Raw genomic sequence first — 13,989 nt, forward strand, 5'->3', positions numbered from 1 at the left:
CAAAGGCCCCTGGGCAGATCCGCCCCTGGGGTGGGGAGGAGTGAGCAGGTGGCCTCAGGGGAGAGGCCGGCTGGGTCCACAGCTGGCCCTGCCACACCCAGTTGGAGGCCCCTCCTCCAGCCCTGGAGCTGGGCTCTTTCTTCTCCTACCCACCCCAAGGTCCTCGGCCCAGGGGAGGAGCCACGTGGGTAGCCCGACAGGGGCACCCCATTTCTCAGCACGGAGGGCGCCATCTGCTGGCATGAACAGATGACACATAGGTGCGAGGCCTAGGAGATTAATCCAGAGCATGCCCACCCCACCCTCCAGGCCTGAGGCCAGAACGCAGCTGACCTGTGGCTGGGGTGGGCTCCGGGCGGGGTCGGGCCAGGGTCCCTGGGGCGGTGGCAGATACCACAGGAGACTCAGGCACCCCCTCCTCAGGCTCTTTGCGGCGGTAGACCCGCCGCTCTTCTGCTGGGGATGGCTTCGGTTTAGGTGGGCAGCCCAGGGGGCCCTGCACGACCTGCACATGGGGGGTGCGGCGTGGGGGCGTTGCCATGGCGACTGGGCGGCGCACTCGCTGCAGGGAGGCCGGCACGATCTCCGGAGGCAGGTGCAGGTATTGGCGCAGGTAAGCGATCCCCTCATTGGTAAGGTACCAGTAACAATGACGCCAGGCGAAGGTCTCCCGCACCAGGCCCCGGGCCCGCAGAGAGGCCATGGCACGCATGACCTGGAGATTGGTGACACCGGGCACATGGGGGTGCAGGCTGCGGGGCCGCCGGTCCTTCTTGGCTACCATCACGCCTTCGCGGAAGAGCACCTCATAGATGGCCCGCAGCTGGTCCAGAGGCATGAGCATGCCGGCCACCATGGCTGCAGACGGGTAGGGGACGCGGGCTGGGCTGGGTTCCCTGGGCACGGAGCACAGACGGCGGCGTTTGGCCAGGCGCGTGGCAGGCTTGAGCAGGGCAGGCCGGACTGAGCACGAGGCGCGGGCTCAGCTCTGCGGCTCAGCGGCGCCGGCTCCTGCGATCCTGCCGGCTCTGCCCGCCCGCCAGCCAGCCAGCACGCCCCGGCCGGCCCCCTCTGACTCAGCACCCCAAGGCCCCGCCCACATACACCACCGGGCTCTGGAGTGGGGGGCACCTCGTGGCTGCAGCCCCCACAGGCAGTGCCCTCCCCTCAATGCCCCAACGTCAGAAATGACATCACTTTCTAAAACACGCCCTTCAAGGTTCCTAGCATTAGGAAGAGCAGACTGTGGGGACACAGGCTGTAAAGAAAAGGGGACAATGTAGGGAGGAGAACCCAGGAAAAAGGGGTTGAGTGTGAAGGTCAGAATGATCCTCAGGCAGACAAGTCCCAGTGAAGGCGGAGTCTCTGGGGCTTGATGGGGCCACAAAGTGTTGAAGGGCTGCTGGGGTGGCCTGGGCTCAAGAGGTCTAGGGAGCAGAAATTTGAGGAGGAGGTCTGGGGAGCACAGGTCTGAAGAAGAGCGACAGCTGCAGCTGCCAGAGCACATAGGCAGTGGGCACCACTGGCAGCTGTACACAGGGCAAAGCCCCACCTCAAATACCTGGCCCAGAGCCACCTTAACACTTGCCTGGAAAGGCCAGAAAAGGAGGTCCAGGGGCAGCCCCCGAACATGAAACCCCGTCCTGGGTAGGACTTAAAACAGGGCCTCCTACCCTAACAACAGCTGAGCCTGCCGGCTGCTACATGAGATCAAAGTCACCAGATCGCTGCCACCTGAGGCATGGCCGCTCCTACTGCCCACGCAGACACCCACACAGGGCAGCCTGAATGCCCCATGGTGGTCAGACAGACAAAAGGGAGGAGTCCTTGCCAAGGAGAGGATCAGGGGCTGGCAAAAGGAAGCTTCTACAGACCATAGGGTGGGGGTGGGAGGCACACGGCACACCCACTGATAGCCCCCACAACTGAGATTCCAACTTCGATAGCCTGCATGTGCCCCCCCCCCTTTATTTTCTTCATCAGTACCACCGTGATTTCCACCCGGATCTTCCTCACCGCAGTCTCAGCCGGACACACCCATTCCCACCAAGCACTGCACGCCCAGGAACCAGTTATAAATAGGGCGGGGTGGGGGATCCCAAGGTGGGAGGCGCTGGCCAGCGGGGCAGGCAGCTGGCCAACTGCCAGTATGCAGCCGCGTGGGGGCGGGTTTATGGGGCCATCACTATGGAAGCGCTTGCCGATGGACTCCAAACACATGCACACACCATAGCCACTCTAAAGGCAGAGCCAGGACCAAGCCAACTGCTCCCACCTCCCTCTGGCTGGGACCAGTTTCCTGCGCCTGCCATCGCCCTCTTTCGAACCCCCTCACCCGTCCACCACCCGCTACCAGGCAGCCGGGCAGGGGGCCAGCAGGAAGCCAGTCTGGGAAGGTAGGGCGGGTTCAGCTGTGGCCACACCCCCACGTCCAGTAGAGTGGGCTGCCAAGGCTGCAGGGGTGCTTTTAGGGTGGGCCCCCAGGCCACCAGGCTGTGACTACAGGACCAGCACGTATCCCGTGTCCCCAGACACGCTCTCGGGCAGAGCCCCGCTTTCCTGGCCCATTCCACAATCCTTCCTGACTTCTTGGGTTCTCCCCTAGGTAGATCCCTCAGTCTCCCCCACTGACCTCCTGGGTTACCCCCAGTGCCCACCCTTCAGGCCCCTTAGTGACCCCCTAGTGACCTTTTACTCATGTCCACCCCAGTCACCCCCCCTTAGACTCCCCAGCTGTGCTCACTATCCCTTAGCGCCCACCCCCAAAACTGACCTTCTGTATTTCCTTCTATGCCCCCCGCCTCAAATGTTCAGGACTTGTTGCTGACATGATTTCCCCAGCCTAATCGCGCCCTGGTGTGGCACTGTAGTATAAGCACTGGACTATTAACCACAATGTTGGCAGTTCAAACCCACCAGCTGCTCCTCAGAAATCCTATAGTGTTGCTATAAATCTGAACAATCAAGCCCCCAGCAAATGAACCCCAAGCCACACCCACAGACCCAAACGCTTGGATCCAGGTGACTCCTCCAGTGCATGGTGTGCTAGGCAGGACCCTTCCCCGCAAGACCCACGCACACAGCCCGGACACCCTCCCCGCCCCCATGCCAAGACCCACGCACACAGCCAGGACACCCCTCCCCCCGCCCCATGCCAAGTAGCAGCATCAGCCTGGGCTCCCAGGGGCGGGGCTCGACGGGAAATTCCCCCTTCCAGTGCTGCAGGCCGCGAGTGCAGAAGCAGGGAGGAGTCTGGCGCTGGACAGTCTCAGCCCGCCACCTCACTCCCCACGCCTCCCCCACTCCACCCTAGCGCTGGCCAGACGCCCCCAGGGTCCGGTTTAGAGATGCCCCGCCCCGCTGCACCGCTGTCGCAGTTGCTGATTCAGCGCTGGGAAACCGGGGAGGGCGGCCCTTCTCCAGACTCCAGGCTCAGCTAGGTTTCCAGGGTAACCAGTCAGGCCCTTGGGGCAGCCCCCCACCCGGGACAAAGAGCTGCAGTCTGGACTTGCAGAGGCCAGCCCGTCCGGCGCCTCCACACAACGGATCCCCAAAGTCCTGCCCTCGCCCCTCGGACCGAAGTTGGCCAGGGGACGCTCCGCAGAGTCCCAAGACTTAAAGGTCGAGCTCCCACCTCCGCCCCCCCCCCCCCCCCCGCCACAGCCCGCCCCGCCCCCCGACACACCTCAGGGCCGCTGAGCAGCCGCCTGGGTAACCTTGGCGGCTTAACTCAGGTGCAATCCCTGTGCAAGTGAGTCCGGCCTCCCTCAGCTCCAGCTCTGCCATCCCAATGCTGCCCCAGTCGCAGACCCCGGTCCGCTGCCCCGCGCGGGGCTGCACCAGCCAGAGAGGTCACTGCGTGACCTGCTACCCCCAGATTCAGGCCCATCCCCAGCCCGCACCTTTCAGGGAGCTGATCTCATGTTGGATGGCTCGCGAGGGGTCCATGTCTCCGCCCGGCCGCTAGGGCAGCAAGGCTACCGCCACGCAGTGTCCAGCCCCGCACTTTACTGCCCGGCCGGCGCTGCAGCCTGGGGGGAGGGGCAGCAGAGGTGGGGCGGGGCTTGCCCAATTGGGGGCGGGACTTCGACCATCAATAAGCTGGACACCAGCAGCTCGGAGCGCATGCTCCCGGGCCATGCGCCAACCCTACCCCCGTTTTCCAGACGCAGGACTCCAAGGACCCCAGCCCACAGCCAAGCATGATCTGGTCGACCTCACCATGAGCTACCCTCCAAACTTGTGGGAACTACCAGTAGCGTACTCATACCCCGCCCAGCCAGCCCAGGGAGTCTGCTCCCCACCCAAGAAGCCCCCAGGGCAAACTTCCCCTCTCTTGAGAAACAGCACATTGCATGGTCCCGGAAGTCCGCCCTTTATGTCCACCATTCAGGAAAGAAATATCCAACCCTGCTTCTCTCCTTTCCCCCTACCCAGCTTCCCCTGGGTCTCTTCACTTTGACCACTCCCCAAACAACTACAGCTTTCTGGCTTCAGCCAGCCTCTGTGGTTTGGCCCACCCAACCAGGCCGCTGGGATATCTGCTCTCTCCCATCTATGGGGCGGCTCAGGCCAATAACCCAGGGTCATGCTTCAGCTTCCCTTCGCCCCCCCCCCATAACTAACCCCTCAGTCTTGTCTCCATTTCCTACTTGTCATCATCTTTGCCATCACCATCAGGCTGCATCACCACACCAAGACCACGGGTCGGCTGCCATCACCCGTAACCACCCACCCGGCCAAGGGCAGCCACTTGGGCCCTTCCCCACAGTGTATCAACACTCACAGAGCAGGGCAGCTCTGCCCCATTTTTCTGTGCTGTAGGAAATGGTAAGTGGATGTTGGAGGGTGTCCCCGGCTTGAGAATACACCCCTCAGACAGCGCCTCTCCTGCTCCACGGAGGTGCTGGGCAAATCAACTTCCTCGGTCTCTGTCATCCCCTACCTCTACCTTTACCCAGCTAGCCTCAGGGCCCACACCCTGTCTGCCAGGACCTCAATTATAATTAGACCTATTCTGTGTGCCGGGTAAGGGTCAGACTGGCAATGGCCGCATACAGGGCCAGGGCTGACAGCAGACAACAGAGAGGGTATCAGGAGGTCTGGACCCTCACCACAGCTTGCCTTCCTTGGGACTCAGCCAACCCCGGGCAGAGCTGGATCTCACGGAAGACTCTAGGTCAATGGCAAAGTGAGCTAAAATGAACCTGTGGATCCTTGCCTAAATTCCCAGTTACTTTTTTTTACCAAGCTAGTTTCTGAATACAGTCCCTGAGTGACACAAGCAGTTAGCCACTTGGCTTCTAACCAAAACATTAGAGTTCAGTCTACCCTGAGGACCCTGGTGATGTACGTTAGCAAGATCAGCCATTGAAACCCCAGGGAGCACAGTTCTGCTTGGACCCACAGACACCCCTGCAAGTCAAGTCCACTTAATAGCAACTACGTGTGGAGTTTTTTTTTTTGTCCTGAATAAGGTTTGTAGCATAGTGGTTACGAATCGGGCTGCGAACCTTAAGGTCAGTGGTTCAAAACTACCAGCCGCTCCGCGGGAGAAAGATGAGGCTTTCTACTCCCGTAAGGATTTACACCCTCGGAAACCCTGTACAGGGTCGCTATGGGTCGGAACCGACTCGACAGCACTTAACAACAACAAAACAACTTAGTCATGTGGTGGTGGTATATGCCATGGAGCTGGTTCTGCACAGGGTTTCCAAGGCTGTAAATCTTTACAGGAGTAGAAAACCTCACCTTTCTCCCACGGAACAGCTGGTAGTTTCAAACTGCTGACCTTGAGGTTAGCAGCCTGACTCGTAACCACTACACTACCAGAGCTTCTCGTCATAGTCTTTGTAAACTCTCACTAAGTAACATTTTTGCCCCAATGAATCTGGGTCAGAAAAGGTAGGAGAAGATGCTGACAGGGTGATACGCTTCGGTTGTATGAGTGCTGAGCAGGTTTGACCGTGACTGAAAAAAGCTGGGACTCTAACAGGTATAAAATGAGCCATCTCAGAAACAGGAATGGGGAGAGCTCTCTGCCATCAAAGAAGAGCCCGGAGTGGAGTACGTCTTTGCACTCCAAGATCCCTGCACACGGAATGGACCTCCTTAACCCAGGGACAGAAAGCTGGCACACTGAAGGAGGGTCAGAGGACCAACAGCAGCAGAACCTGGAGTCAAAGCAAAAGACAATGGGGGGCTTCCCTGCCCCACGGAGCAAGTAAAACGGAGTGACTTTAGGTAGGAAGGGACCTCCAGGCACTTCAATGGGCAAAAGCTGGCAGGGTGAATCAAGTAGGCAGGTTAAAAAGAGGACTACTAGGGCACCAATGCCTATCGACTTCATCCACTCTGCCAGCCAGAGGCCTCACTCCATATACACATGAATCTCCATTACAGACAGCTTACAAGCCTGCCGTCAGCCTATACTTGATTGGGTATGCTAAAAGGGGAGTTAGGAATTGCCCAGAAGAAACATGTTTTTTAACAGAACTCTTCATAATAAAGAGGAAGGGGCTTAGGAGGAAATCTGAGCACCTCCCAGAACTGCTGAGAGAACAGGAGATTTACCTGCAAGAAAGAAAGAAAAAGAACATCCACACTTGCAGATAATACCCACGTGACCTGGCTTCAACGACTGGGTGATCAGAGCTCAACTAGAAGAAAGAAGAGGAAAAAAAAAAAAAAAGTAACCTGATACAATTAGATGAACTTGACCTACACCTAGGGATCAAAAGGGGGAACAAATCCTTACAGCAGGGATTATTCCCACCCCTCCATACACAGAGTGTACAGGGATGGGCAACTTGGACATTGGCTATCCAAAATGCGGAGGCTACAAAGACAAGAAGTGACTGGCTTACAAGCTTTCAAGAGGGAACCTAGATCCAGAGGGCGTGGAGCAAGGCAGAATCTCCACTGAGTAATATCCAATCTGTCTAGGCCGGACTGATTAAAGGAAATGCGGACAAGTCTCTTGTGATGCAAGGGTGAATAATTGTTACCAGGACTGATTGTGAAGGTTGTAAATGTAAAAGTGAGCATTTTGTGGCAAGGAGGGGAGTGAATGACTTTGCAGGCTGGGAGCGGAGGTCCCTGGAACCATGAAAGGAGAAGAGGGGAGAGCGGAATCCTACCCAGAGAAGCAGTGATCCCTGAGATGGAGGCAGACCTGATGGCATGGAGAGATGGAGTACCTGGGACTCAGGCAGGACCCAGGGAGGAAGAGGGGCTGGGAGGGAGGGGGGGATGGTGAAGCACCCTTTTGTTGATTGGTGATGTGTGGAGGGGATTGTAACCATGACAATGATACAATATACAATAAGATGAATGTAAAATTAATGTTCTCCCATGTAAACTGTCACATAATTCACAATAAAACTTAGAAAAAAAAAAAAAAAAAGACTTGATTTTTAAAAATGTCAAGCAAGCAGTTTGCTGTTGAATGATTTGAGGCAGGAGAAGTTTGTGTCCACCACAGAAACCCCACTCTAGGACTGAAAGTTAAATAAAGGTAGCCAGGAAGCAGACAGACCACCTGGATCCACTTATCAGTGCAGGTGAGGATGCAACAGGAAGAAAGAAATGGTTGAGAGAGGAGAAGTGCTGGCTGGTCTGAAGTTTGGGGGTTGAGTGGGTTCCTAAGCCAATGGGCACTGGCGTAACCCCTGAGGGCTTGCTGCTGGTACCCATTTGACCTAACTAAAATGCTCAGGACTGAATGGACCAGAACCCAACATGGTGGTGGTTATGTGCTGTGGAGTTGGTTCCAACTCACAGAGACCCTGTATAGGATTTCCGAGGCTGTAGCGTAGTGGTTACGAATCGGGCTGCGAACCTTAAGGTCAGGGGTTCGAAACTACCAGCCGCTCTGCGGGAGAAAGATGAGGCTTTCTACTCCCGTAAAGATTTACACCCTCGGAAACCCTGTACGGGGTCGCTATGGGTCAGAACCGACTCGACGGCACTTAACAACAACAAATCTTTATGGGAGCAGAAAGCCTTATCTTTCTCCCATGGAACTGCTGGTAGTTTGAACTGCTGACCCTGAGGTCAGCAGCCCAATTCATAACCACTATACTACCAGAGCTCCTTAGACCCCAATATAACGAAGAAAAAAATGTGCAACACTATGAACCAGTGTGAACTGCCGCCATTTTGATGGCTTGGGCTGGATTGAACTCTGTTTACAGTTGCAGAAGGTCAAAATTCCAACTAGAATAAGATTCTTCAAATCAAGGAACACACTTGTTTCCTCAGGATGGGGTTAATGTTGTTGTTGTTAAGTAAGTGGAGTCGGTTCCGAGTCATAGTGACCCTGTACAGGGTTTCCAAGGCTGTAAATCTTTACAGGAGCAGAACGCCTCATCTTCCTCCCGCGGAACCGCTGGTAGTTTTGAACTGCCGACCTTGAGGTTAGTAGCCCGATTCGTAACCACTATGCTACCAGAGTTGATAGGGATGGACAACTGAGAAATTGGGTATCTAAAATGGGGGAGATAAAGGAAGGAAAAGCATGAAGTGACTGGCTTACAAGTTTTCAGGGTGTGATTACAATTAAAATGATATGGGGAAATTAATCCATCAAGTATGAAAGGGACAATGACTGGAAGAGCCAGGGGTGGGCCCGCAGTGCAGTAAAATCAATGTCTCTAGAAGCCAGTCTTTGTAAACTCCCACCAAACATGTTTTCCCTGATGGGTCTGGGTAAGAGAAGGTGGAAAATGATTCAGATAGGATTATATATTTCTGCTGTGAGTGGTGAACAGGTTTATCTATGATGGTTCAACTGTGACTGAAAAAAGCTGGAACTCTTAACATGTATCCAACGGAGCCATTTCTGAAGCAGGAGTGGGGAGATTTCACTCCCACCAAAGAGCCAGGAGGGGAGGGTGTCCTTTGGACTCTGAGATCCCTCCTCACTGAACCTCCTCCACCCAGGGAGAGGAAGCTGTGATACCAGAGGAGCGGCCCCAGAACCAAGAGCCAGAGCACAAGACTGAGTGGTGGACTTCCCAGCCCACCAAGCAGGAAAACCTGAGTGACTTTGGGCAGGAAGGTGTCTCTAGGCACTCACTGGGGGACTAGGGTTTGCTGACCCTTGGAACTAGGGCTGAGTGCCTTCAGGTTGAGGATTCTGGTGGAGTGGTTTGTCCTATGGCCATTTATCAGCAGCCCTGAAAGAGCTTTGTATTGTTGTCCAGAGAGAGAGAGGCCTGCCTGTGAGCACAGCAGAGGAGAGGCTGGTCTGACAGGAAGAACTACCTTGAACATTTCTGACCCTGTGACCGTTAACTTCCCTAATAAACCAGGTAACTAGTGTTGTCTGAGTTTTGTGTGCAAAGAATTACTGAGCCCAGCTGGGTAGAGGGCTGTGGAGGATGGCTGGCTGCTCAGTTTTAACCTAAGTTTGGTTTGTTTTGTTTTGTTTTCATGCATAAGGCTGAATTTTATGAAATCATTGGCTTGAGCGCAGAAAGTGGACGGTGGAGCCTCTGAGCGGTGCAAACAGTTAATCACGTGACTCAAACTGACCCGAACCCACAGCCATCAAGTAGATTCCCACAGCCAGTGACCATGCAGTGCTCAACACAGCCTTGGAGACCCGAAGGAGCACCTGCTTCCACCTTGCACACCCGGGGTCGCCCTGAATTGACGCAATGGCAGCTAGCAACAGCACAGGGCTAACGATTCAGTGATGTCCAGGAGTCTTGCCATCTCACAGCCACACATAACGCCATCTGTGCCCCTCTGCCCACAGTCACAGGATCCAGGGATTCGGATGTGGACATCCTTGTGGACAGACACTCTGCCTATCACGTCTCTGGGTGACGCAAATGGTTGAATGCTGACTGCGTGTGGAAAGCTGATGGTCCGCGCCCACCCTGAAGAGCCTGGGAACACAGGCCTGGGAATCTGCTTCCAAATGGTCATGGCTCTGGAAGCCCGCCCTATGGAGTGGAGCTGTTCTCGGCACACGTGGGGTGGCCACAAGTTGGAACCGAATGGAAAACAACTCGTAGCATTACAGCGATCAGCACAATTAGACGGGCCCCCCTAACTTTCCAGACGCACATGGCCAACCGGTTAGAGAAGGAACCCCGTGCCCCTATGGCTCCCTCCAATGAGTGACCAGTGTGGCCACCTACAGGCAGGGATGGATGTGCAGGAAAGCTGTGGCAGCTGGAGGTCCAAGGAAAAGCCCCGCAGTGTGCCCCATCTAGCTCCACGGTGAAGTGGTCCCTAGGGGTCTGTTCGAGGCTTCGGAGAGGAAGGGCTGTGAGCTGAGAGGAGGAAGGGACGAGGAAAGGAGTGTGGCCAACTCCAAAGACACCATGGGAGGCTGGAGAGGGAGCCTGGGATCTTGCTGGCCAGGGTGGTCACAGTGCACAAGGGACGGGGCACTGCTGGCTGGGGATGTGGGCACAGGGGTTGGGAAGGGTACCAAGGGTAAGGTAAGAAGAAAGCCACTGGCCTTCCTCGTAACCCCAGCTTCTCTGGCCTCAGCACCCAGGGTCCTGGTGACCAGCTCACTGGTCAGAAATGTGTTTGATATGTATCTCCTTGAGTTTGACCCTAGCTAGGCTGGCAGAGGGACACCCTCAACTCCCCTGTGGGGTCCTCTAGGGAGTAGGCATTCTTGTTGCAGTAGGGCATCCTTGCCCAGCTCTGGTCAGATTGGACCCCTGAGCCAGGACCCTTGACCCAGGCCAGGCCAAAAGCTCTTGAACCTTTGTAAGCTTCAGCTATTAGCCCACATCCTGGGGTTCCCACACCACGCCGGGCCCTTCCTCCCTTCAGGCACAAAGTAGTCAGTTCCCTTGGACCCCTGGCATCTTCACCTCTGGCCAGGGCCCCAAAGACACTATGATACTGCCCCCAAACCTGGCTCACTCCCACACACCTTTCTCACCTTGGGTCAAGTCTGACCTTTCTCACCTCAACAAGAACAAGGACAACAAGAGTAAAGCCACTAACTATAACTAGAATGGTTGCTGTTGTTAAAAGTGCCTTGGAGTCCGTTCCGACCTATAGCTACCCTGCATAGGGTTTCTAAGGAGCTGATGATGAGCCTGAACCACCGACCTTACAGTTCAAACAGACTTAGCAATCCAGCGCCTGAACCCGCAGCACCACCCCAGGCCCCCTAACTAGAACACAGTGCACTAAACCTTTTCATTAGCGATTCGAGCAATGGCCTCAGGATAAAGAGATCGGGCAGAATTTAGATTCAGGTTAATTCATAAAGAAAGACGGGTCTTGGGGAGATGCACTTACGCTGAACTCAGCACCGGCTCCCTCCCAGATTCACACGGTGCAGGAGCTCGGTTAATGATTGCTTCATTTACTCATTTATGTAATTTGGTATCAGATTGGCAAGGCTGATGTATGTTTTAAAGCCTTACTGCGGTGCTGGGCAGTGTCAGGGACCAAGCAGCCCTCTCACACGGCTAGAACATTGGAAAAAACAAAGAACAGAAAGTGTTCACCTGTCTCAAAACGTACACAAAGGCATAAAAAGGAGTATGGTGATGTCTTCTCCCCACCAGACCACAAATGCAAACCCGCTGCCAGTCATTAGTTCAAGTCCAATTAGAAGTGCTCCAATCTGTATGGCCATACATCACCAGGTCTTTCTTCCTTGGTGCTACTGGGTGGGTTCAAACCAGCAACCTTTAGGTGAGGAGCTGAGCACCACCTCAGACTGTTTGGAAACCTTTGTCTCTGGCTTCTTGTATCCTCCAGAATTTCTTTATGGAGAATTAAGGCAAGAAAAGCAAATTTCTTGGGTTTGCCCCCAAAACACAAAAAGTGCCATCTTATATGTACCACTCTGCCCTTGCAAAAGGGTCAGCTGGGGTCCCCTACACCTGTGCAGGGAGCGTGTCCACACCTGCTGACACACTGGTTACACTCACAAACCGGATACATACCTCTGTTGCCTGGTTCTCACCGCCATTGCCAACAGAATCCAGATATCCAGATTTGGGGATTTTTATCAATCTGATAGGTGAAAAACTGGTGTCTCAGTCCTGATAAAGCTTCCGTTCCATAGAACGTGTGACCCAGAGATCTTCTAACCATAGTCACGGACACGTACAGGCAGCTGTCCCTACCACAAAGTCGCCAGAGCAACCTTACTGTCTTCCAAAACAGACAGACTTACTGTACAGAAAACAGCGAATGGAAATACTGAATTGAAAGATCATGAATTTTCCCATAAACTTTTTGAAGCCCCCTCAGATTATGTTGTGAAATGATGCATCAGATGGACGTCCATTTGTATCATTAAGTAAAAAGCTGCAAGGTGTGAAGAACTTCAAATATTAGGAAATTAACAAGAAAACACTATGAAATGCTCTGTGCATTTTAAAATAAAACCACCACCACGAAACAAAACACCTTCACAAACAGGTGTGACTACCAACAGCAAGTAGACTGGGGCAGGGCGTCAGGGCACAGCGTGGGCACAGCGTGGGCACAGCGTGGGCACAGCGCGGGCACAGCGCGTGGAATGGTGGCCACCCAAACGCCTGTGTGAGTCTCTGATCTTATTTGGGAAATGGGTCTTTGAGGTATAAGTAAGGGTTTTTAAAAAGAGAATCCTGCACTGCCCAAGTTTAAGCTAGAGCCAATGCCAACTGTTGTTATAAGAGATGGGAGAGAAGACACTGGGGAGAGTGTCATGTGAGCACAAAGGAAGCCAGGGGGCTGGCAGCCACCAGAAGCTGGAAGAGGAGGCAGGAACATTCTCCTCCACCTTGATTTGGGATTTCTGCCTTCCTCAACTGTGAGAACATGAACTGCGTTTTTTTGTTTTGTTTTCTAATTTTTTACTTTTACTGTGATTTGAGTGAAGGTTTACATCATCAGTTGACACTCACTTCATGTCATCAACAGTGACTGCAGTCCACTCCATGGATCATCAGTTAACAGCATTTACTTTATAGTATTTGCCATTTTATTCCCCACATCACACACCCACCCTGTAACCATCATAGAATGTTTCATTTTAGTTTCAAGAAAGACTTTTAAGTTTTTACAACAACGATCTCATGTAATATTTGTCCTATTGTGATGCACTCATTTCACTCAGCATAATCATCCATGTTGTGAGGTATCTCACAGATTTGTTATTCTTCAACATTGCGTAATCGAAAGCCTTTGCGTAGTCAATAAAGCACAGGTAAACATCTTTCTGGTATTCTCTGCTTTAGCCAAGATCCATCTGACGTCAGCAATGATATCCCTCATTCCACGTTCTCTTCTGAAACTGGCTTGAACCTCTGGAGGTTCTTTGTTAATGTATGCTTACAGCCGTTTCTGTATTACCTTTAGGAAAACTCTACTCGCATGGGATATCAAAGAGATTGTTCAATGGTTTCTGCATTCTGTCGGATCACCTGTCTTTGGAATGGGCACAAATATGGATCTCTTCCAATCAGTTGGCCAGATAGTTGTCTTCCAAATTTCTTGGCAGAGATGAGTGAGTGCCTCCTGTGCCGCATTATTTTCTTGAAAGATTTCAATTTGTATTCCTTCAATTCCAGGTGCCTTGTTCTTTATCAATGACTTTAATGCCTTTTGGACTTCTTCCTTGAGGATCATTGGCTCTAGATCACATGCTATGCAAAGGCTTCCAATTGTGTGGATCATGACAAGCTATGGACAACATTGCGAAGTTTTCCAGAACACTTGATTGTACTCATGAGGAATCTGGACCTGGACCAAGAGGCAGCTGTGTGAATGGGAACAAGGTAACAAATGGTTTAAACTTTGGACAGGTGTGCAACAGGGTTGTATTCTTTCACCACACTTATTCAATCTGTATGCTGAACAAATAATCTAAGAAGCTGGATTCTATGAAGAAAAACATGGCATCAGGATTGGAGCAAGAATCATTAACGACCTGCCATATGCAGATAACACAACCTTAAAATACTTACTGATGAAGATCAAAGACCACAACCTCTGGTATGGGTTGCA

General features: G+C 53.3%; 1 protein-coding gene across 3 annotated transcripts in view; it reads right to left on the bottom strand.

The window, feature by feature from the left end:
• PLEC (plectin) overlaps window positions 1-13,989 on the bottom strand; it is a 59,157-nt gene that overhangs the window by 31,963 nt on the left and 13,205 nt on the right. The window contains exon 1 of one of the 3 annotated variants that reach the window (XM_006830755.1): window positions 334-856. The exons of the other annotated variants lie outside the window; for them this stretch is intronic. Coding sequence (XP_006830818.1) covers window positions 334-856 — 523 coding nt within the window. Of the gene's footprint in view, window positions 1-333; window positions 857-13,989 lie in introns of those variants that run through there. 3 annotated transcript variants of the gene reach the window in all.

This window comes from Chrysochloris asiatica, unplaced genomic scaffold (genome assembly GCF_000296735.1).
Source record: "Chrysochloris asiatica unplaced genomic scaffold, ChrAsi1.0 scaffold00001, whole genome shotgun sequence".
Taxonomy (NCBI): domain Eukaryota; kingdom Metazoa; phylum Chordata; class Mammalia; order Afrosoricida; family Chrysochloridae; genus Chrysochloris; species Chrysochloris asiatica.